At 40.7% G+C, this 24,650-nt stretch overlaps 2 protein-coding genes across 12 annotated transcripts; one reads left to right on the top strand and one right to left on the bottom strand.

Moving 5' to 3' along the window:
• The first annotated feature begins 481 nt into the window (after window positions 1-481).
• Window positions 482-2,942, top strand: LOC105429300 (WD repeat-containing protein 89). 2 transcript variants are annotated; one of them, XM_089075551.1, is made up of 7 exons: window positions 482-752; window positions 1,239-1,465; window positions 1,542-1,867; window positions 1,950-2,078; window positions 2,153-2,247; window positions 2,435-2,537; window positions 2,603-2,942. In XM_089075551.1, the coding sequence occupies exons 1-7, from the start codon at window positions 589-591 to the stop codon at window positions 2,750-2,752; spliced, it is 1,194 nt and encodes a 397-aa protein (XP_088931677.1). In that variant the 5' UTR covers window positions 482-588; the 3' UTR covers window positions 2,753-2,942. The 2 variants fall into 2 exon arrangements, with proteins under 2 accessions (XP_088931677.1, XP_011640483.2); XM_011642181.3 differs by having other exon boundaries at window positions 484-752; window positions 1,533-1,867.
• On the bottom strand, window positions 2,870-24,291 carry cyst (rho guanine nucleotide exchange factor 18 cysts). 10 transcript variants are annotated; one of them, XM_089075522.1, is made up of 19 exons: window positions 24,089-24,291; window positions 23,546-23,654; window positions 17,930-18,292; window positions 16,522-17,003; window positions 16,085-16,234; window positions 15,812-15,999; window positions 14,860-14,979; window positions 14,261-14,336; window positions 14,041-14,173; window positions 13,757-13,949; window positions 12,737-12,811; window positions 11,236-11,292; window positions 9,921-10,473; window positions 9,610-9,839; window positions 8,987-9,516; window positions 8,688-8,890; window positions 8,426-8,605; window positions 7,641-8,353; window positions 2,870-7,552 (listed from the first exon to the last, which is right to left on the bottom strand). In XM_089075522.1, the coding sequence occupies exons 2-19, from the start codon at window positions 23,583-23,585 to the stop codon at window positions 7,234-7,236; spliced, it is 4,605 nt and encodes a 1,534-aa protein (XP_088931648.1). In that variant the 5' UTR covers window positions 23,586-23,654; window positions 24,089-24,291; the 3' UTR covers window positions 2,870-7,233. The 10 variants fall into 10 exon arrangements, with proteins under 10 accessions (XP_088931648.1, XP_088931649.1, XP_088931641.1 ...); XM_089075523.1 differs by lacking the exon at window positions 23,546-23,654; XM_089075515.1 differs by lacking the exons at window positions 23,546-23,654; window positions 24,089-24,291 and adding an exon at window positions 19,739-19,946.
• Window positions 24,292-24,650: the final 359 nt, after the last annotated feature.

The raw sequence follows: 24,650 nt of genomic DNA, 5'->3' as shown, positions 1-24,650 counted from the left end.
ATTGACCAATCATAGTCGATTATTCTCCTATTCTTCGACTATGATTCGTCCATTTCTTATGGCTTAAGGTTTAAATCACCTATTGTACACCGGAACTTAAGCCAGCGGCACACGATGCTTTTTTTCCTGCTGATTTGTTAGCTGGATTTGCGTGCTCGTTGAGCTCTTGTCTCTGATTGGTATATTCTTTTGGATCTAAAAAAAATATACCAATCGAAGACAAGAATTCAACAAGCACGCGAATCCAGCTAGCAAATCAGCAAGAAAAAAAGCATCGTGTGCCGCTGGCTTTAAACATCTTCAACATCTTTTCAGATTATGATGGGTTCGGAACATTTCTCGGTTTAATTACGTTGCAACCAATATCTAGAAAAAAAAATAAGCTAAACTATCACCGTTTGGAATATACCTCATATTTTCCGTTTTGAAACTGCGTGATTTCTGGCAATTTCCTGTTTTCACAATACGCATGCGCGTGTATCTGAGATTGGAACTAACCTTAAATTCGAAACACTTGTGATTCAGTCTATATTCTAACCTCGAATTGTTTCGCATGTCGAGTAGCTTCAAGAAACTTTGCGAGAGAACATGTCGAAAGTAATCGAGTCCATGAAGAATCTGAACGTCGGGAACGGCGTGGAAACGAACGAACAGAATAATGAAAGAATCAAAAAAGGCGAGCTGACCCTGTCGATGGAGGAGACAGTGTCACTCGATCAAAACTGTATTCTCTTCGTCTCTGGAACCCAAAGGCAAATTCCAGTATTTTCTTATGGAACATTTTACGTTAAATTTACGTGCACATACGATGCCTGTGCTTCAAAAATATTTCGTGATCTAAAATTTCGACTAGTATATTCATTGTATGACCACATTTTTTTAACAAGTATTAAAAGAGAATCTGGTTAACAATAATCTTTTAGTATAAAAAAAAAAAAACAGCGTTGTATAGATTTGAAGATTAGATTGAATAATTTTTTTCTTATAGTAAAATATTTTTGTATATGTATATATATATATATATATATATATATATATATATATAATATATATAATAATTTTTGTATTTATATATTTTTTAGATATGTTTAATAATATATATTTTTGTCACTAAAATTTTTGTTCAAATGGCAGCAATTTTTGGAGCATCTACTTGTTAAGCTTTGCATTTAAATTTGATATTGATCAAAAAGTATTAATTTCATTTTTATCATATAAATTACTTTTTGTATATATAGGGAATCAGACTTTAGAATTGGAACAGCCTTGTCGGATAATACATGTGTAATATATTCTGTTGGTGAATCTTTAAACCGAATGATTACATTGGATCGCAAGCAAGCACCTATTGTAGGAATCAAGTTCAGTCCTATTTCTAAAAATATAATATATATTGCAACTAATAATGGGTTCATTACAGCACATGATTTGCGTGCTAAGGGAAAGGTTGTAGCAGAATTTAAAGGTGACTATCAGTATCAATGATTGTGAGCATAATCCTCATAAGCAATTCTACTCATTCAACGTTTTAGATAATACAGAAAATGGCAAAATAAAACCTTTGGCTAGTTTCGACATTAACTGTAATGAAAGGCTCATAGCTGGCGGGACAGAACACACGAGTGGAGATGCATTTATTCTGTTCTGGGACATAAGGCACAGTAATTCAAAAATAGAAAATGAAAACAATCTTCTTGGTGGATATTGGGAATCACATATAGATGACATTACTTGTCTGACCTTTCATCCTGTCAAACAAAATGTTTTAGCGTCAGGCAGCACGGATGGTCTGATGAATATATTTGACCTGACACAAACCTCAGAAGATTCTGCTTTAACGTACTCATTAAATACCGAGTCATCAGTGGTTAGAGAGAATTTATTTTTTGTTTTATATAATATAATATGAAGAGCATTTTGTTGGTAATATGTAAATCAATTTGTTTTAGGATAGGCTAGGTTGGTTAACTGATGAGTCTCTATGGTGTACAACACATATGCACACGCTGCAATTATGGGAATGCGAAGGTGCTACTGCATATGCGAAATTTGCTCGCAGTCATTTAGTCATGTCACAAGTATGCATGATTTTTATCGCACGATTTTTATTTTTCTTAAAGAATAACATTAAAGAATTCTGTTTTTCTTACAGAATGATGATCCTGATAATTGTTACTTAGTGAAATTCCATGCTACAAATGCGTTTGGACAACCGTTTCTGTTAGCTGGTTCTAGCACAGTTAAAGGGTACTTATTTGAAACTTAACATAAATATGTTTACATACTATTGAAACAATTAGGATTTTTTTTTAAGTTGATGTTTAGTTTAATTGTACAAAAATTATTAAATAGAAATGATTTTGTTTTAAATAATGTACAAGACAAAATCTAGATAGACATGGAATTTCATAATGCATAAAAATTTATATTTTAGAGAAAATCTAAGATGCTTGAACATCAGAAAAGATCGTCTGGAAACGTGCTATGAAATTGTAGGAAATAAACAAACAGTGCGGGATAGTTGGATGCATGAAAAGGTAAATTTAGGAATTACTTTGACTTGTAAATTGTCGATAACAATTTTGTGTTTTCAATTTTACAGAGTGGTTGCTTGGTGACGGTTGGTGAGGAAGGTATTGTCAACGTGTGGCGTCAATCGGAATCGATGCCGGCACAGAAAAGTTCGGATCATAAATTGTTAACTAAAATTGGAACAGGTCGTGACCGGCAATATAGGATCAAACCCTATTAAAATAAGCGTTTAGGAAGATAGCTATTAATATGGAAAAGTTTAGTTTGTAATAAAAAAAATTAATGTATTGCGTAAAATCTGAGCAGCAAATTCAAGTCGGGCAGCGATAATGATATATTTCCCTCACATTCTTCTTTATTACAATAACAGTTGTATGTACATTTATAATAAATAGGTATTATTTTGTTTATGCGATTATAATTATTTAACGGCGAGTCATATATGGATAAAAAAATGCAGCCACGAGTTTCGTGTAAATGCTAAGGAATGTAAATCACATGTAACTGCGGATACATGGACTTAATAGACATGGAAGAAAAGAACAAGATGGACTGCGGGAGTTGCGGGTGTGAGAACAATTTCTTTCTGCCACAGCAAGATTAGGATCGATAAAATGGAGCGTATGACATTCGGCAATCGTCATAAAGAGGATTCGAATCGAGTGAGTCAGTACCTGTGACAGTGAACAATCAACCAAAATTCAATAATAATAATAATAATAATAATAATAATAATAATAATAATAACAATTGATAGCAGGTCACAGTCTCTGCGTTTAAAAACTGTCAGAATTCAAAGAGACTCCCATCGCCGATCCATGTGAGCGTATCAATAACCAAACACACGCCCGCTTATTACACATTATGTAATATTATTACATTAACGATTCGAAAGACGATCGCAGTAGCGAGTATCACAATGATAACAGTAGATATAGTTTTTAGAGCGAAACGGTAGTATAGGTACAGAGTAAACGTACAAAAATACTTCCCATGAGCATCGGGGACGTAAAGATTCGCTAAAACGTGGAAAACCGCGTCGCTATAACTTCATTTTTTTATATATAATATATTTTTATATATATATATATATATCATCTTTTTATATATATATATATATATATATATATATCCTTTCTCAAACATCGCGCGTCGTCACGTGACGTTATATTAAAAAAAAAAAAGATACGAAAAACGCCATGAGACGCGCATAGGCCGTCGCGTTATTCCTCAGCTGACACTAGTTTGATTCTTCGCGTGCTATCCTGCAGGATCGTGTACGACTTCATAGACATTATGGATATATCAGTCGGCCGGAGACGAGGAATCGCGGCATCTCATCAATCGTGACATCGTCAATTTATTTTTCGTGCATTTTCGTGCCTTCCGGAACAACTATAAACGCGCGAAGAGATTGTTCTCGAATCGTGCAGAAGTGTATGTTTCGTAAAATCAGTCAGCGTAAAATCGATCCTTTCTACTTTTTTACAGTTTTCTTTTGCTCGACAAGCATCATGCGAATGTCAGTGATCTCGATACATCATCTATATTCGCGATGAAGTCGAACACTCATCTGCGGCGGATACTACAATCGCAAAATATCACCCCGCGAGCTTGTCAGACGCTCGGCATCGCAGTAGGTAGTAAGTAGTAGTAGTAATAGTAATAGTAATAATTATAGTAGTAGTAATAGTAATAATAATAATAGTAGTGCAATAAAATCGCTTATGTCCTTTTTATCGCTTTTCTCTCGTGTAACGTGTGATATATCTTTAATACTTATATTTTTTTAAGATCTATTGTCACCGTGATTGATTGAGACGAACTTGTAGTATTGTTACTTACTTAAGTTTCCTTAACGAGGCTATTCATTAATCATTTCTTCCTCATCCGTTGTGCCTCTATCCGTTTTTCAATCCGATCATATTGCACGCCAGCTTATCTATTAAGAAAATGTATATTTACACGCGTTACAATTACAATTCTAATTTATCAATATCGAGAATTCAAAAATACGTGATGCAACGATACAATACAATATGATTGTCGCGATTATCCTCTTCGAATTCAAAGAATCTCATCACAACGATGATCCTCATTAAAACATATTAAATTGGGATGTCTACTCTCTGGGAAACCTGGAATTCTCAGCAAATTTTCTTTTATCCTTAAAAATTAGAGAATTTTACTGCAATTTTACGGGAATTTTTTGACATTTTCTCTCTAAAGGAGGAAGTCCAAAAATGGTCAATTTTAATCGATTAGACGAACACTTTTAAAACCTATGCAATTATCATTTTAAAAATCCATACATTCATGAAAGAAAGCTTATTTACCCAAAAAAGCTTCGAAAAAATAATAAAATAATAGGTTGTTTGAACGCTTTGCAAGAAAAACTCATTTTTTTCCTAATGAACAATGATAGATTTCAAAATTAGTATGTTTATATAAATTAGTATGTTTAATGTGTTTACATTTAACACATGTTAACACATTAAATATTGTAAGAATACATTATCAGCGAAATCCACAAATACATACATACATACATTTATATGATATAACACACACACACACACACACACACACATATGTATATATGTACGTATATATATATATATATATATATATAATATTAGCCATTTTAGACTTCCTTCTTTAGATTTTGTTCAGAAGAAAATTTTAATGCTTTTATAAGCAAGTTATTGATAATCCATCAATCATTCAAGTTAGCAATCAGTATAATACATTGTGTAAATTGACATGTAGTTTTTATAAAAATAATTCAATGTCTTTTTAGCGTGATTAAGCCAAAGTACGATTAATATCTAAATACCAAGTAGCTTTCCTTCATGATTTAGAAAACGTTAAAAGGCGCATACAATAAAGTAAGCTTATTTCAAAGCTACATTAAAAAATTCTTTAATTTTATCTGGAATTTTGAACAAAAATATCTGGAAAATTCGGAAAATTCTCAGGCAGTTTTTTTTTAACATTTGAACAACATTTGAATAGACACTCTGTAACTATGCTTTTCGCATTATTACAGAACAATGAGCCGACAATCCAACGTGCAGTATGACCGTACTATAATTCGGGTTCCTCATCTTCCATTCGGCACTCGAGAATATCCTCCTTCGTTGATAAATATGACGCTCAAATAAAATACATCAGAAACACTGTACGAGATGCGAAGTCCGCGACGAGCGGGATGAAAGTTTGTCACAATTCTCGCGTAACGGATTCCTCCTGCCCCCGCATTACCTGGCTTGCGTGGGTCGTACAGACTTTCATTATCGATCTTACACAATGCAATAAATAAAGTGGGTTGTAGACAATAATACGAGAAGAAAGAACAGTCGACAAAGAACAACAATAATGGCAGTGAATAATCCCGAAACGAAATGTCAAGTATGAATTCCCTCTGCTACGTAATTCGTAAGGAAGAACCGGAGGTGTATCACGTACGATGTATTCCCGAAGAAAATGGAGTCATGCGTGAAGCAAAACGCTTGAAACTGAAATATCATCGATTTCGACCAGCAACTTGGCACACGTACTGTGACAATAATGACAATAATTCATAATTATTGATGATAAATTCCATCTGTCGTTTTAGCACGTATTAAAATACTTCAGTAATTACGATATTAGAATAGCTACCGCAGATTCGCTCTCGCATTCGTTCGAGAGATTTGCTCATGCATTTGTGAGAGATGAACGTGCGAGCGCACGAGAAGAGTCGCATCGCACTCATATACGGACATTTGCCCTTTCATTCGTACACAATTGCGCACACATGCACATATACGCTTATGAAAAAGTATATATATGTACACACATTCATGTATATATGTAACCATTATATATATATATATATATATATATATATATATATATATATATATGTATTTATCTATCTTGCATTTCAGCAAGCAGCAACAGGTTTGTTTAAAAGACTCATCTAAAATCTTGTGTTTCTAAAATTGTCAGTCGGCTTGATAACGTAACGAGCAAGAATTCAACAAGATCGCCTGATCTACTTTGTTAACTCGGCCACTAATACTTATCTCTTTCTCTTCCTATCTTTCATTATTCCGTGAGCATCTCACTTCTAATAAATTGCGTTTTACTCTTAGCAGTTCCCTTTTCCATTCAAGGTAAGTTTCACGAGGTTTGGCATAAAAATGATTATTGCCATCAGTTGTAGCAGTTGGAACGTAATAAAAAGTATTATATATCTCTTCCTTCTAATATATATATATATATATCTCTTCCCTCTTTCAATTATATACTGAGACTAACTACTTGCATTTATTAACGATAGTCTCATCGTGTGGACAAAATGGATCATCGTATCACGCTATGATCTCGTGAAATAAATAATTGTAGGTGCATCCTATCGTAAGACGATCAGACCCGTAGTAAGGGAAGGGGGTGAGCGATAGAAAAAGATGCGAAATGATAGATGAAATCGTTACCAAAGAGTATATATCCATGAAGCAGCCTATCGATTGCGACATCGTGAGAAACCTATGTCGAAAATCAAAAGGACTTGACGCGGCTGCGGGATTGCTGGTTGCTCCTCGATTGGTTGCGTGGTGATGGAGTCGGCGTCAAGGTCGGCGTGGCCGTGCCGGTAGTGGCGGCGGAGGCACGCGACGAACGCGACGAATGCTTGCGACCAAATCGAAAGAATCGTCAGAAAAAGACCTCTTCCTCCAACGGTTGTTGTTGTTGTTGTTGCTGCTGCTGTTGCTGCGGCGGTTGCGGCTCGGTGCTTCGCTGCTGTTGTTGCTGCTGCTGTTGTGCCTGCTGATGCGCGTACGGGGTATCGGGCGGCGAGCGAGTGATGCGAAGGGATCGATTCGATGAGTGAGTGTGACTGCCGCCGCCCATTCCGTGATGGTGGCTATTCCCGAGTTCTGGTGACGAGTACGCAGAGCCGGTGACAATCGCCGGGCTGCTGCCCGTCCTGGAGTGACGATCGGGACTGTTATTACTCGCGGTGCTACCGCTTCTGTCGAACAATCGACGAAACACACACAGATTTATTGCCTGTCGATTGAAAGATAAATGTTTGCAATGGTGGAATAAGCTGATTCTACCTTGTGTTATTGTTACTTCCGCTGGCGAGCTTCAGCGGCAATTGCTGCTTGACAGGTAAATTACTCTGCACTTTCTGCTGATTCGTGGCGCTGATTAGATTCAGAGGTATACGTTTAGCCTCGGGTTGCGCCTTATTGCGCGCGCTCTGTTGCATTGTGTCGGTGTTTTGCGGCATATGAGATAGGTGAATCATCGTCGAACTAGGCGTGGAAGCCAGCGTTACACCCTGTCGCTCCAATGCCTCGAGTCGTCGATACAGCTGATCGCGTTGTTGCGTCACATCTCGCTGCTCCGCGGCCAATTGTTCCCTTTGCCGTGCTAACTCGGCTCGTTCCTCCTCCAGTTGAGTCTTCTCCTGCTGAGACGCAGCGCGAAATGCCGCTTTCTCTCGGCAAAGTTGATCCTGTAGATTCCGCAGTTCCTCCAGCTGACGATTCGGATTGGGTCGACTATTAGACGATTTGCCCATACTGCCTTCTTTACATGCGGCCAATTGCGCCTGCAGGCTGTCGATTGTTGTCATCTGATTACTGATTATACAGAGTAATGTATAAACATGATGAGACAAACGTATCGCTGCCCATTGCTGATCCTTGTTTGTCTCCAATTCTTGGCTATCCTTCTCGTCGAGATTTTCTTTAGGTAATTCGCCGATTTTTGGAACGGGAATCACGGTATGTAACGTGTTCGAATCACGCATCGGATATCTCTCCTAAAAAACATAGACTTAAAGTTTATTTTGTTATTATGATTATTTAAACATTGTTTGTTCATTCGTATGTACCTTATTGTGATCGAAACCAGCAAATGTTTCGGCTCTTCGAGGCACGCAAAGAGCTGGCGGAATGTATGCTTCGCTGTGACGTTCACCGGCGGAGCTTAAGCTTCGCGATAGAGTAGCGCCACCCGCGCTGAACGATAGCGAGCTGGCGAGACGTGTCGCTTCTTGCACGGCTACGACCACCTGCGACCAAATTTATTTTACCTTTTAATATAAATATATTCAGTTTAAAAATTAAGAATATAATTAATATCGAGATATTAACCTCTTGCCACAATTGAGTGGTATCAATTCCTTCATTATGCACCAACCGAGTGTAATCAGCACCTTCCTTTTCGTGCTTTTCAATTCTTTCGTTATCGCTCTCATTCCCACTGTAGATATTTGCTGCTTGTAAAAGCCGCATTTGCAAATTGATCTTTTCCTCAAACAGCAGAGCCTGTTCCGCATCTTTCTTTCGCAATTCGCCTGGCACGATACAATTTTTTATTTAAACATATTAAAAGAAGTTAAACAATATTAAAGAAAGAAAAATAAAATCTGAAAAAAAAAAAAAAAACATACCGACGATTCTAAGAATGTGTGATTCCTTGACCTTGGCAATACGCTGCTTTTCTTCGATGGAGACTAGAGAAATCGAGGAGGAACGTGTATCTCGTAACTCGTTACTACTTTCAGTCAATGTGTCGGCCTCGTTTTCGGGTTCTTGAGGGCAAGCCTCAACCGCCGATCGAATAGCCTGAATCCATAGCTGTTTGTCCTTTGGCTTTTGAATCTTTAGCTCGAACATCTCCGGCTCGGCCGGATTACTGCTTATCAAATAAATGCTACATTCCTGACGAGCCTTCTCGCGAACCAGTAGCTTCTGTAGTGAAACTATACCGGCTTTATTGTCAGGCACAAAGAACGCGTATTTCTGATCCCTCTCAGCTAAAAAAAATAATATGTCTGAGAGAACGACCACTACGATGGCAGTCATTTTGCCACGACCTTGCATTAAATATGCAGTGCCCTCGAACTTCAGGATTCTGTTGATTATATCCGACTTTTTAAATTTGGCACCACGATACGTCGCGAATGATTTCGCGTCGATCCTACGAAAATTACGATATTATTTATAGTTTTGAGAAAAAAACAACGCGGAGAAATATAATAATGATCAAAGGAAATAAAGAATCGAAACTTACTTATTGTATATTTCTAATTTTCTATCTTCTCGCTCTTTATCGGCTACACAGGCATCTACATCAGCTAAAATCTCTTTAACAAGAACCAGTGCTCTACGTAAATCTTCACCTTCATCTTGTGCAACACCCGTTTTGATGAGCGGTTCGATCAGTAACGGATACTTCGTCAAACGTTGAGTAACAAAGAGTATACATTCGGGTATACCTTTCTTTTTCAACAGGGGATTCGTCTGAAGGCATGTTATCTCTATTTTACTAGAACGTATCATTCAGATCGATATGGATCATCTATCAGTTTTACTAAAACATACCTGACAGTGTCGAACAAAACGGGCGAAACGAGGATCGTTACGCAAGTAATATTTGTACGCTTCTACGGCATCCCTGTGACGGCTACAAAAGTCCCCATACGCGCTCTTCATGCGTTGCGCGTTATCGCCCGAGAACTGCTCGACTAGGATGTCGGCGATTGTCAAAACCACAGGACTGGCGTTCTGACGTTTTCGCAGTTTTTGTAGAAATCGCAAATGAATGTCGATCAGATCTCGTAGTCGGGGAAACATGCGCTCCAGATCCGGCTGACCCAGACGAAAATGTCGTCGTAATCCTTCCGCGAAAATCTTCTCCATGGCAAGCAGCACCAGACAGTGGTGCTTCTCCGTTAGCACGAATTCGTATATATGTTCCTGCCTCTTCACCTCGCGATCGCATTGATCGACCAGACGCAATGCGATATTACGTCCGATCGCGGAGCTCCAGGAATCCGGTTCCTCCTTTCCCAATGTTAGTTCGGGATCTATCTCCTCGAGATCTGCCATCGTGAACTGATGAGCATCGTCTCCAAAGTCAAATTCTTCCCATCCGCTGAAATGAAGGAAAGAGTTAGTCCATTAGTTTTCTTCATTAGTTCTTCATCTTTCATTATAATGTCCAAACAATACATTGGACAGCAGTATGGCTAGTTTGATTAAATGAACGTCGCACAAATCTTATGGAAAATGGCTCTCGGTCAAATTGCTTCAAATTTTAATATTTTGTCATATATCAATGTGCAAGTATACATTTATGATTTTAATTTTTCTCACACTCTTAAAATTATCCAGAATAAATGACGTGCTGCCCCCATTACTAAACGCTGTACGTATTCGTATTGCACATCGGACACAAAATAAAATATTTTCAATTTTTGGAAATGCTTCTTGGAATCAGAAAATAAAATAAAGCTTTTTTTTCAGGATATTTTATCCTGATATCATAATAATGTTTTTCTGAAATACTGAAAAATGTGATACTTTTTTGATATTATGTTTGATATATTTTTCCGTGACATATATAATATATATTCATGATAATACAATATTCATAATTAATGTAAAAAAGATTTATTTTAACTATTTTTTTGTATAAAATGTGATGATCTTCTGAAAGTTCTGAAGCAAAAACTAAGGCATTTGGAGGCATTTGTACCCGTGAGAACTTTTAATCAGCTTGACATGAACTACAAAATTAAAATTTGAAGTAATTTGAGAGCCACTTTCCATAAGATTTGTGCGGAGTTCTTTATGGATTTATTACAATCTAAAAGAGAAAGACAAGAGACAAGCTATATTAGATGAAAGAACAAACCTGGGAAGGTCACGATGTTGCCCGCTCTCGGCATCTTTTTCTTCGTTTATCGTTTGACTGAAAGAAAAATATAGCTTTGTTTCATAAAGCATAATTTATTTATTGCGAAAGAAAAATCTCACTCTCCCCTAAATAACACAATTTTATACAATGTCAGGTCAAAATCCAGTTGACCTTGGAAGACTCTTGAAATTAATGTACTGAGATGCCGGCCTTTCGAGAAGACTGCGAATTATACGTTATCTTAAGTTTATTTTTTCATTACAACCCTTTCTGTACAAACCTTGTATAGACGATATATATTCGATCTATCTTCGTTTAAACGTATACAAATCTTCGTCTAACTTTCATTATACAATCAATGTATATCCGAGATATTCAATTATTGTAACGTATAATATAATTAATGCCGCTGAGATCGCAATGCATAATTAAACTAGAGATCTAAGATCAATTCAGAGAGAGAGATTAAAAATCTTTGATACTAAAAGCTAAAAGCCATTCGCGGATGAGCCAAATAATCTGCAAGAGCCGGAAACTCCGAGTTCAGGTCGGGTAGAACATGCATCATAGATGCAGCCACTTTCTCTCCTATTAATATCCTATAATTCGCTTCAATTTTTTTTTTTTAGCGAGAATACAGATTCGCGCGAATACGATGCCTTTTACATATTCGAAGAATAGCATCCCCCCCTTCCCCCCCGTTTATAGTTTTATAGACCATCTTTCTAGACCATCCGACTCAACTCAAAATTTGACACATTACTGAGAACATGAACTTCAATGTGAAAGTTCAAACATGAAGTCTTGTGACACATTGAAACGATGAGAAAAAGAAACATGACAAATTATCGTTGACAGGGCAAGGTACAAAGTAGAAGGGAGAAATAGAAATTGGTACCATGTCATGAGCCATGTATCTCTACTGTGATATTTGTCTGGTGTGTATATATACTTATCATGGAGGCGATTACCTTACGGATTAACACTTGTGAACTTACGGCGCTATAATTTAGGCGAAAATTACAACGAGAAGAGGTAACACAAAATATTTATATATATATATCTATACATATTATTGAATGGACACAAATTATAGAAGCAAGCACAAAATCAGAAGCACAGGCAGGGCAAGATGATTGTCTCTTCCACGTATACGAGACGAGATGGCAGAATTCGATCGCCGTTTGCTGGACAATAGGCGTATGTGTATGTATATGTATTATTATTGTGTGTGTGTGTGTGTGTATGAGAAAAGAATCGAGGAACGAGAGACGCGCGCCTTCCTACTAGACGCGTGTAAAGCTGGATTCAGATCAGGCAAACGCAAGTACGAACGAATAACACGCTTCGATGAGTACAAAAACGGTTGTTCCCTCGCGCTTGTTTGCGCTCGTTCGCCTGGCCCGGATCCGGCACGAGATAACACACGAACAGAAACGAACGAAACGAACGCTTTCGACAGAATACAGGAGGAACACATCAGATATCAGAGACTTACTTGACTCCAAGCTTAGTGGCGACTCGCCGCCAAGGGCTGTAGCTTGACACGGTTTTCTTGTGGCTGTTAATTTCCCTTTAATCGTCGTACAATCGATCGGTTTGCACGTGGTTGCACGAGAGGGAATGCACGGGAGAAGGAAAAAGCACACTGCATTAGGGCAACTTCATTTCGCTTATTAGGCCGTTCTTCCCTCAATTTCATTTTTCTTGCTAATTCTTTCTTTTTCTTTTCGACTTTACACGTCGATACCTATTGTTAACGAATTATTCCCCACACGCAAGAATTTTCTACTTGTTAAAAAGTACTAATAACTTTATTCCTTTTTGTTAATTATTATCAAATGTAATTAAGAATTCAGAATCGAATGAGAATCCTAAGAGTTATGTTGTATTTATGATAAGTTCTTGTTACGTAATTATGGATAATATCAGTTGCTAGTATTATCTTCGTAGTTTGTGTAATAGCAAAATCGAAAGCTGAGGTCTGAGCATAGTATATTCTGTATAAGTAATACGCATAATATGTAAAAACATATATGTAAATATATGTTTGATATTATATCAAAATGTAGCGGCGCGATGCTGAACGCGCTAAAGCTTGCCGTACTATTGATGTTGCTAAACTGCGAAATTAATCAGAAATAATAAGCTTTTGAGCCAGCCAAAGCCTCGGAGTAATAAACAGATGCACAATTTTTCTTTAGATTAAGACTTCTCACTTTATGTTATTCGTACGCTAATGCGTAAAAATATTTGTTTACTTAGTAATAAGTTATAAAATCTAAATATATATACTCTATAAAATGCAACAATAAATTCTAATTTATTTTATTTTAAGATCAATCAAGTTAAGTGTGATTTGAACTACTCATTAGTCATTTTGCCATAATTAAATGAAATTCGTTATAAGCTCCGAGTTTCGGCACAGCCATGCCATTTGCGTGCGAATTTTGAACCACAGATACGCAGATCCAATGCAAAAAAAAATGTATTATCTTTGTTGACGTAAACTTATTACCTTCCGCTTCCGGATGACGCCGGTAGAGGCAACGACGTTGTGGAACCCCGTTTGTTGACGCTACTGTTACTCGATATCGATGAAATCGATGAAGATTTTGTTGCAGATTTGCCGGAATGATGCTTAGATTTGATGCATTCCAATACTAATTGATCCTTGCATCCCTGACTTTGATGAACTGACGCTCCGCAATCTACGATTGTATAAACATTAAATGGTAATTTTACAAAAGTCAAGTGTAATATTTATAAAAATCAGTTAACTTGATGTAAAAGTTTTCTTACTGTCGCAATGAAGGAGCGGCTTATTCGTCGAATGTTTCATACATACATCACATAATAAGCTTCCCTGAGTCCCCACCCCACCTATCGTTACCCATAGATGTTGCTGTTGACTAGCCTTCTTTCCGCTTTTATCCTGAAATGAGATTTTATCATGGTTCATCGGGCAACATCTTTATCGGACGAACGAATTCAGATAATCGTATTTGGGCTATCGTCTTACCTTCTTTTTACGAAAGAAAATAGAACCGCGCTTTCTTCTAGTCTTCTCGGAATGATGATCATCATACGCAGTACCACTGAAAAAGTAGCATATATACCGATATCGTTCGGTTTGAAATCTGGAATGCGGAATATTTAAAATTGTATTTTGCGGATGATTTAACAACTATAAAAGCGTTTCGACTTATTCATAGCTGATTGCGAGAGATAAAAGTGTGCGTGTAAATCGCTATAAATGTGCGCAAAGCTATGTGTTTTTTAAAGTGTGCATGCACAACCACGTCAGGTAGTAATTCCAGTCCATTTTGTGATATATCCGGTGATCTTTTGTTCAATGAGTCTTAAACTGCCTACGTGATGTCTTTAATTAATATCTAAATAAAAAATATGTGCTACGTTAAAGTAATAAATGTATGCGAGTCGCTGCATGTTTGTGTTTGATTTTGCAGTTATAACTGTAACTACGGACTATTCGTGGCTACAAAATCGATTGACTGTCAAACCGGTACAAACCATTCCCATCAAAGACGTTAAAAGGTTTTCGCAGTATCATAAATATTTCAATTAGATATGAAGGACTTGAGGTATCGGAGTACTCACTCGTCAATCTGAACACTCGGAGTGCCCTCCCGGTCTTCGTGGAATTCGTGGCTGTGTGGTGTATGAAGATCTTCGGTTTCTGTCTCACTCCCACTACCCTTTTCGTTTCTTTCATGACGGCTGTTTCATGCAGGATCGTAGCAAATTTTCAAGTACAAACACAAACTAAGCTAACTATCGTGTATAATGAACAATTATAGTTGAAATATTCTCAGATGATCCGATGCAAAAATATACACATCGATAATATTTGAAATAATCAAACTGCTCGCGTTTAAAATGATTATGTAATCGGTAGTAATCAGTGAAATGTATATGTATGAACTACTTTTTAATCAATAGATGGATGTACATTATTATTATTATTAACTATTTTGATCTTGTAACATGAGAACTCTGAGGTATTATACTTGTCGTCAATAACTAATAATGTAAGAGGAGATATTCTAAATATATACTGAACTACATTGAATTATTATTATAATACCCTAATGACTTTTATTCGTTTCTGTGACTTGGAGTACAATAATACGCGAGCAGTTATAAAATAAGCTGAAAGATTTATATAATGCAGAATATTTCAGGCATTTATGAATATAGACATCTCTGAGATTTATTCTACTAATTATATGTGTTTCATGCATGAATACGTTTGCATTTATTTTCAAAATGAGTTTCTACTTGTGCGAAAAATCGTAAGATCGATAAGATAAAAATATATAAGTGCGTGAAAGTGCACATACATGAATGCCTGCGCACACATGAATGTACACGGCACAAGATATATGTGCATAGCTTTTTGTGTGCTGATTTATAACAAGATCGCAAGCTAGATTATCGAATGTCCGAAAGCGTAAGTAGCCTTCCTATGTTGAAAAAAAAAGTCAGAAAATAATGTATCCACCGTTGATCTAGCTATACGATCTTCATTCGTGATTCATAATGGACTTACGCTGCGAGTGAAGGCGTCGTTCGAGTTCCGGTTTCGGTTAAATGCGCGTGAACCTGTGGTGTAACGATCGAGGGCGTCGATATGGATTTCTGAAGAGGTAAACGCGAACCAGTAAGCCCTGGCATTAAACTGCTATTTTCTGCTAATCTCTGACTACCCCTCTTTGTGACTATCTTCTGATATTCATTCTGTTGAAGAAAAATTTGTTGTTATCCCTGCGCGCGTATCTAAAAAAAAAAAAAGAATCATCTCTCGAAAGATCTCTCGAATTACCTGTATAAGATCGGCTTCGTTCAGTGAGTGCGTGCTCGTTTGCGACCTGCATGCCCGATTGCCTACGCCTACAGGTCCGGTACACGATTTTCCATCTAATTCTATCTCGTTTTCGCTGTCTAGGCTACTTAAACTAATGCTGCGTTGTCGCTGAAACGAGTAAACGGGTACGTTGTACGATTGCGTATCGAGTGATTTCGTTGCGAAAAATGCAATGCGTAAGATGACAAAGCAACCACAGCCATGCCACCATTGTAAAGCGAGTGTGATGATCGGGCATTTCAGATACCGATGTAAGTTTCGATGAGTTCAGATTTCGATGCTACACGGACGCACACGCGAAGATAATTTTTATCTTGACATTTTTAACAAGAGGAACGTAGCAACGAATGTTTTCGCGTAACATCAAAATCGACAGCATCGAAATGTAAACTCACCGAGATCGAATCGGATCCGTGCCCTGGTTTTAACAAGTAACGAGCGATATTAACCATATTTTGGGCTTGCAGATGGTTCTGTCCGGAGTATCGGCGGCGACCGCGCCGGCTCTCCTCCAGATCCTCCAGATCGCCAGTCCAGCTGCGTCTCCGATCTATACTCTGCGCTTGTTGCGATCGGACGTGATGACCGGTCATCGATGGGAAATGCGTCGGAGAGCTATTGGTGGAGCAATTACCGAGAAGAAGATCTGGATCGGAGCCGGTGTCGTGATGATGATGATGATGATGATGATGATGATGATTGCCGGAACGAGACGCGAGCTCGGTCGAAGTCAGCGGACACAGGCACGGGCAGGAGGAGGTCAATCTTTGCGGAGCATCGTTGGACGAACGAATGTGATATCCCAGAGTGCCCAACGTCGAATCTCGCATTCGCTGAATGCAGTCGTGTATTTCGTGCAGCTGCTGCAAGTTCTCCTCTGCAAGAAAGAACAACGTTGCTCAATTCATTCAATCGCATCAAATTAAAAAGAAAGACTAAATTTTCGCCAATTTTCTTGAATTTTATTTTCAACCTTTTATAATGCCTATTCCTCCCCTCCATATCATACATACTTTCTGTCTACTATCCCCTCTGCCTAATATATCGCGCTTCTTTATTCCCCAGGTAGCAAAATGCTAACAATTGTCTGGAAGATTGGCAGCAAATTCCAATCAGATTTTGACTATAAATTTATATAGCAATTTATATCTGCATTAAGCTCAAGATTTGATGCAGCAGGATCTGCTCGGTTTCCGTTCACGAAACGGCCAATCTGCCGTCAAATCTCTACAGATTCTGCCGCCATCTACTCGCATTGTTTATCAGCAAATCTTATTATATTGCTGACAGTAGTTTGACAATATATTCAACAGATTCCGTTGGATTTGTTACTAATATCAAAAACGTGTAACAAGCTCTCTCCAAAATCTGCTTGCGCAGGTTTGACTATCTGAGTCCCTTTTGTTCACCTCGCCCTAATCTTATACTCACGCACACGCGCGCGCGCGCGCGCGCGCGCACACACACACACACACACACACACACACACACACACACACTTGTCCTTCCGCTCATTCTTCCATTCACTCTCGTCCCTACTCATCCCTACTCCTTATTCTCTTTTATTCTCCAAAAACTCGTCGCTTACTTGCCATGTGTCACGCTCTGTCACACCGGAAGTGGAAATCTCTTTCATTTTCAACTTATTTATATATAATTTCGGCATTCCTCTCAATTTTTTTAAATTAACGCGTCTCGCAATGTTACATTTTGTCTCAAATACAAATATATCACACATTTGAAAAACACAAGGTTCGATGTCCACGATTTCAATCAGGGTGAAATGAGAAGAACAGTTGTTACCTAGGACCGGATAATTCTTAGCCACACCGGGCGAATGCGGCGTAACGCTAATAATGGGCACCAAAGGATTAGGCTGGGCTTGTATATTAGTGCCGAGTGCGAGCAACGAGTGTTGCTGCTGCTGCTGCTGCTGCTGCTGGTGATGCTGCTGTTCGTCGCCGCCCTCGGACATGGTGATCGGCGCTTTGTCGGTATTGTCTTTGGTGTTGTAGCCGGTCTCCGTGATTATGCCGCCGTGTAAACTCAGGCCGCGTAGATCCCCATTAATGATAGGCAGCACGCGATCGCAGTCGGAGTGCGATGAGCCAAGGTAATCGGTTATTACATCCTCCTCGCTGTCCTCGCCGCTGTTCGGACATTCGTCTGGAAGCAATACGATCATCTACGTCACGACTATCGAAAGATGACTCTCGAAATCGGGAAACAGCATTGTTATCGGTCCAGCCTCTCCTCGTTACCACATCAATATTGTTCATCAAAAAAAAGAGCAAAAAAAAGAGAGAGAGAGAGAGAGAGAGAGAAAAAAAAGAGAAAATCTCCGATCGCTATCGGATATCTCGCTCCATTTCGGGATATCCGACGTGTGGCAAACGAGAAATGAGAGACAAAGAGGTTGTTTCGCATTTCGTCGCTCGATAGCGAAAGCGCAGCGTTGGTCGGGGAGGGGTGGTGTAAAAAGCGCGCAAAGTAATTTATTGGCGTGGTGTCCCCGGTGCGGCGATACGGAACCGCACACATACAGAGAGAGAGAGAGAGAGAGAGAGAGAGAGAGAGAGAGAGAGAGAGCCGGGGCCGGAGTCGGAGGGAGTTCGAGAGAAGCGCGATACCGGAAAACCGATACCGAAACGTCCTCCTCGCGCCGCCTCTCTCTATTGACTCGTCGGGGCTGGGAAACAAAACGAGCGACTCCGCGACAATCGCGCCGGCCTCCCGCGACGGCCTCATCTCGGAGCGACTCCGCGCCGCTCTCGCGGAATATGCCGCATAAAGGCATATTCAATGGAAATCAGGTCAGATTGTGCGTCCGTCCCGCCGACGACAACTCGCGCCCGCGAGTTTTTTCCCCCGCTCTGAGCGTCCTGGGACGGGATGATCGTGAACGGCGAACCGGGAGAACCGTCACGGTCATCACCCGCGGTCACCGGGTCACCGTCGGGACGGGAGCGATAACGTCAGGTCAGGTAAACGTTAGGTAAACGGATCCAACCGGATCCCGAATCGGGCACCGCGGAGCACGCGAGATGAATTTTAAGGATCTCACGATCTACGTAGCGACGCGCGGAAGCGGAAAGTCGAAGCGGACGAAGGATGACGACGGGTTCTCCGCGGTTGGTTCTCCAGGTCGTAACACCGCGGTCGCGCTTCGAAACAGTCTGGTGTTATCTCATCCGCGTGAGAAAGTAAACCGGGAAAATCGTAATTCCATACGTAACGTCACGTTCCGGTGAGGCACTAAGGCTATTAGCTGGCTCGACTCCTCCATCCGCGATTCCTCAAATCCCAAATCGCGGACAGGAGTCACGCCGTGATTTCCACGACGTTAACGACATCGACGTCGTTTTTACGGCGTGACCAAAGACGCGCCGATCGTTCACGTTTCGCGATTTCTCACTGGGATCTGTCAGTTTCCCGATTGCGATCTCTCGCGCGTGTTACGACCCGGAAATTCTCTCCCGCGGAAGGCGATTCTCTTTCGCGGAGATCCTCTCCCCCAAGAGTCGACGCGACGACGCGCGACTGGATTTCACACGCCGGTCGTCCTTGGCGAGAGAAACGCGACGGGCGCGAGGAGCGCGCGAGATAGCGTACCAGTGGCCGAGCACTTTTCCGGGTAGAAAGGGGCTGACAGACTGTTGCTTTTCCCCCTGTGTAGCTCCCGGAGCGCGAATTGATCCGCCGGTCCGCGCGCGCCACCCCCCCGTCGCCTCCGTGCACCCCCGCGACCCTGTAACCCGCCACCGTCGCCGCCAACCTTCAACTCCACCATCGTCATCGCCACTACCAACCCCTCCCCCTCCTTCTCCAAAACCACCGCCGTCACCACCACCACCACCACCACCACCACACCATCGATGTCGCCGGCATCAGCAGCGTGTTTGTATCTTTCCTAAGCGAAGTGGCCTGATACGAATCTTCAGTTGCCTCCGCAGTTATCTCCCGCGTGGCTTTCCACGCATTTCCCTCGCAGATAACTGTCGCATGGAACTGTTCGCCTCTTTTGAAAATCACTGAGAATTTGAGAAACCAAAAATATCTTTATACAAGCAACATTCTTTATACAAGCTATTCTCATTTGAAAAGCCGATTTAATTCCGATTTTTTAGTTTTCCAAGAATTTAACTTTCTAAGAATAGAGCTGAGAGAAAACTTAATTAAGTTAATTAAGAGACTTAAATAAGATTGTTATATTGACTGATGTTGGAGAAGCTGCGATTTGGGGCACGATTAGGATTCCGTTAAGGTAGGCATAACTGGAGAACGATAATGCCTTGCTTTCCACACACGTCGCACGTATCCATTCAATTGCTTAGTTAAATTTCGTAAGAACCAACGTTTCGATACCGCAACAATTTTGCACAAGGCAGCTACGCCAAATGCATGCAAATTGCATTTATGTAAAATAAAGGTAACGTCGGTCAAAAAAATTATTATTGTATATGATGTAAGAAAGAATTGTTTACTGATATTCTCCTTCTCTCTCAAGAATTTTTTATATATATATATCTAGATAATTGATAACCGGTACGAGATATTATTGACATTTGATTAAGTTTTCTCCCGTTTCGCAATTTCATTTAAACACTTTTAAATAACTAAGCCTCATAGATATCAATGATATGATCGAGATGAAATCCATTGAAAATTACTTACGTGGGCTATATTCGTCCTCTCAATTTATCGCGAAATACGTGTCTCTCGAACCTAGACGGAATAAACAATTAAATATCTGAACTTCCCTCCCCGTCTGTCACGTCTTGAACGTTTCTCGTCTCATTTCGTTCGACAATCTTCTGTCAATATTCCTTCTTACCGCGAGAAGTTTTCGCGGTGGTGGTAATCGGCGTTACAAACAACAACCCTTCAACCGACGACAGCGTCGTCAGTTACCAGGGGGATGTCTCCATAGAGAAAGAGAGAGAGAGAGAGAGAGAGAGAGAGAGAAAAAGAGAGAAAGTCGCGTTGGCTCCAGCTGGCATTTGAATGTAGGCCGCGGTGACTCCGAGTCGATATTATCGGCATTATTAAATATTCCGGCGGTAATGATTTTCGCTCGGGGTGGCCCGTAACGATCGCTCCCTCCGAGAGAGAGAGAGAGAGAGAGAAAGAGAGAGTATGCGGTGCAGCCGATACTTGTTGGCCAGCCCAGTGTTTCGCACGTGGAAATCTTACGCGCCGCCCTCGCGATAATTATTTCGCCGGGTGACGGCGCGCGGAATTCCGCGCTCTCCGTGGAAAATAAGACGGCGAGAATTTTCCGGAGAAAGTTTCGGTTTTACCTCTCTCTTATGGCCGACGTATATTCGCGCTTCTTCCTCACGTTTTTCTCCTCTCTCTCCCCGCCGCTCCCCCCCTCCCCCTCCTCCCCCCGCAAAAGCGCGCGCGAGTGATCGATCGCGCTGCGGAAAAACTAACTGTATTACTTTTCGTTATGGTGCATTACGTCGTTATACCGTTATATTAAATATAGCCAGAATTGAATTCTCGTTCAAACAGAGAGTGTCACACTCGCAAACGCGTACGCCAGGCCATTTAAACGATAATCTCGCCGCATTAACTCGAGGCTAAACCGGCGAAAATTCGCAAATTAGATCCCTCGGCGGAGTGCTGACTCTGCGTGCAAGGGCATAATACGAATACAATTAGAGAGGAAAGAAAGGAGTTTTTCTCTACGGCTGTCTGAACAATTTTTAAAATATCTCAAAAAAAAAAAAGCGAGATAAAATCGGCGGATGAAAAAAAAAAAAAATTATATTGAGATTGGTGTGACTTACAATTAATAATAATCTCTTGCGTAGAAGAGATTGTTCTCCTCAATTTCGACGATATGTATCTCCTCCTCGAATATTCATCGCGAGATTAAAAAATAATAAAATCAATGTGTGTCTCATGCATTTTTGAGTATAGCAAGTGCTTCTCTCTCTCCCTCCCTCTCTCTCTCTCTCTCTCTCTCTCTCTCTCTCGCTCTACGTGGTATTGATTACCTCAAGAATATTCTTTTGTTTCTGTTCCGACGTAAATAGCAATGATAGATATATATGTACGTATCACACAAGACACATCAGGTGTACTGGTATGTAAAATGCATCTCACTCCGATACACATTCGTCTCCCTTAATACGTGGAGCGTTCATTACAAGCAAACTCTCTACAAAACAAATCAAGTATTTGCGTATTTCACTTTCACGTCGAACAATATTAATATCGCTTCGTATCGCTCCGAAAAGGAGAGCGAGGGTGGCATGGTTAGGCATGGTTTGGTCTACCATGCTAGAGGCCCTGGGTCTCGATTTCCGGCAGAATCAAGAATGTTTTTCACATTCGTGTCTTCTCTTCTGTGATATGATAAATTACCAAGAGTATCTTTGCCACGGGCCGCCTCAATCAAGCTCTCTCAATCAAGCCGTTGATGCGCCACTAACGATGGATGAGTATTACGTGTTCTCGAAAAGAGCGAAGAATCGCGTGTTGAAGAAAACCGTGAAAAAAAAAAAAAAAAAAAAAAATTCTCCGAGTGTTTTGTTTTCGAAGGAAACTTTAGTCATATCGGGGGGAAAGATATATTTACTTTTAATTGCCTCGTACAGTATTTTATATTTTAAACACTGATAAGGCTAATCTAGTGATTACATCATAGTCCTGAAATACACAACGTACGTATGTCTTTTGTTAGAAACGACTTTGTTAGGCGATCATCATCATTAGTGGCCCGTTTAAAGCCCAAAGTCGAGCTTAGGCCTATTCTTTCTCGCTTACGTTATAATACCTGTTTTCTGCGAATGTAGATCATACACAGGCATACCGGGGGACCTACAGTTTTAAGCCGAATCCGAACGGTTTGATTGAGAAAGACGTTTCCATGGCAAAGACCACTCTTGGCAGACCGCCGAAGAGAAGACACGAGGGAGGAGCGTATGAAAAACAATCTTGCTTCTGCCGGGAATCGAATCCGGGGACCAGTGCGTCGTTTCCCATACCACGCTCGCTCTCCCCACGTAATATTAAAGTTCCCATATATCGATATACCTTATGCGTGCGCCGTGTATCACAATAAACGTGTGCGTGTGATGCTCTGCTTTCTGCAGTTGAATTTAATGTGCACTCGTTGTATTTAAAATAAAAAAAAAATATATGTGTGTGCGTGTGTGTGTGCGTGTACATATTTGAAGTTTGATAAAAGAGCGAGATAGAAAGTTTTAGCGCAGCCCAGAAGTCCAGAGTGCAGGAAAACAGAAAACAAAATCTCCAAGTGAGCAGTAAGGCCTGGCTGCAGGCAAGCACGCGGCGTTACCTAGCGCCGCGTCTGTGCACGCCTACACAACAAACAGCCGTTCGCATGCACCGTCCTCCGTGTGACAGGGAGAAGACAGAGAGGAGAAAGCCGATTGGCGAACTCACCGGAGGAAAACGGAGCGAGCACCTCCTGCCGCTTCTCCATCGCGCGTACCCTCTCGGGCGTATCCTCGCGGCGGCACCTCGCTCTTCTGTACGAGGACCACTGCACGAACTGCAACAGTCCGAAAAAAACTCAGCCTGAGAAACCGTACGCGAAGCTGGGCGGTTGAGATCGGAGCGTCCGTGAAAATCGGAGCACCGCGACGGCGGCGGCGGCGGCGGCGGTGGCGACGGTGGCGGTGGCGGCGGTGGCGGAGCGACGACTCTCCGCTTCCGATCGCGGAGACCGAGGAGAAATCGTCCGCGTCAAAATCGACGTACAACCGAGGAATTTAAAAAAAAAAAAATGGGGGGAGAAGGGAAGAAGGAGACGTCGGAACAACCGAGCGAGAGTTTCGCATGCGCGGGCGGACGGACGCGCATTCACGCGCGCGCGCGCGCGCGTGCACTTTGTGCAGACGCGCCAGAGATATTGACAGGTGGATCCGCGACGATCCACCGTCGATCCCGCGTCCCACGCGATCAGCGCATCCGCGGGATACGTACCCAAGCCGCGACCCTCTATCCCGCGACAGCCATTTGGCGTCGCGCAACGTCAGCGTTCCCCGGAGCACGTCTCTGATCCGGTCACGGCGGGGCTCCTTCAGTGGCGCGGAGTAACGCAGTCTCGCGTCGGCAGACCCACCGTCAACGACATGGCCGAAGGCACCAGTCGACCATTTTGTACTGAGCGCAATGCCGTATCGCGCCACTGGTCTAGTTTCCATCGAAGTCTTCAATTCGATTCGTATACACTTACGACCCGAAAGAGAAATATGTCGGTTCAAAGAATTATTATTTTAAATCAGTTTGTATTTTGTATGAAGAGATTTGAAATTGCAATTAAAAAGATTTGTGAGTTATTCAATTAATTGTAATTAATTAATCATTTTTATACTCGTGTATACTTAGCCCGAGGAATTAATCGAAGATAAATTGGACAATGTCTTGTATGGAATTGTATTTGTATTTTGCCATAAGAAATTGACCAATCATAGTCGATTATTCTTCTATTCTTCGACTATGATTGGTCAATTTCTTATAGCTTAGGCTGGTTGGACACAGACCG

The sequence above is a fragment of the Pogonomyrmex barbatus genome, unplaced genomic scaffold (genome assembly GCF_055798465.1).
Source record: "Pogonomyrmex barbatus isolate J1 unplaced genomic scaffold, ASM5579846v1 scaffold19, whole genome shotgun sequence".
NCBI lineage: Eukaryota > Metazoa > Arthropoda > Insecta > Hymenoptera > Formicidae > Pogonomyrmex > Pogonomyrmex barbatus.
Note: the sequence above shows the minus strand (reverse complement) of the source record. Positions and strands in the feature narration are given on the sequence as shown.

What these genes read in the sequence shown, in the direction of transcription:
- cyst (XM_089075515.1), bottom strand. Translation starts at nt 19,922, where the DNA reads ATGACGATGGTGGAGTTGAAGGTTGGCGGCGACGGTGGCGGGTTACAG. An exon ending in ACGAAGCCGATCTTATACAG is followed by an intron (nt 16,000 to 16,084) that starts GTAATTCGAGAG and finishes TTTCTTCAACAG; the next exon opens with AATGAATATCAGAAGATAGT. An exon ending in GCGTCATCCGGAAGCGGAAG is followed by an intron (nt 12,812 to 13,756) that starts GTAATAAGTTTA and finishes CGACGATTAAAG; the next exon opens with GGAAATTAACAGCCACAAGA.
- LOC105429300 (XM_011642181.3), top strand. Translation starts at nt 589, where the DNA reads ATGTCGAAAGTAATCGAGTCCATGAAGAATCTGAACGTCGGGAACGGC. An exon ending in GTCATTTAGTCATGTCACAA is followed by an intron (nt 2,079 to 2,152) that starts GTATGCATGATT and finishes TTTTTCTTACAG; the next exon opens with AATGATGATCCTGATAATTG. An exon ending in ATAGTTGGATGCATGAAAAG is followed by an intron (nt 2,538 to 2,602) that starts GTAAATTTAGGA and finishes TCAATTTTACAG; the next exon opens with AGTGGTTGCTTGGTGACGGT.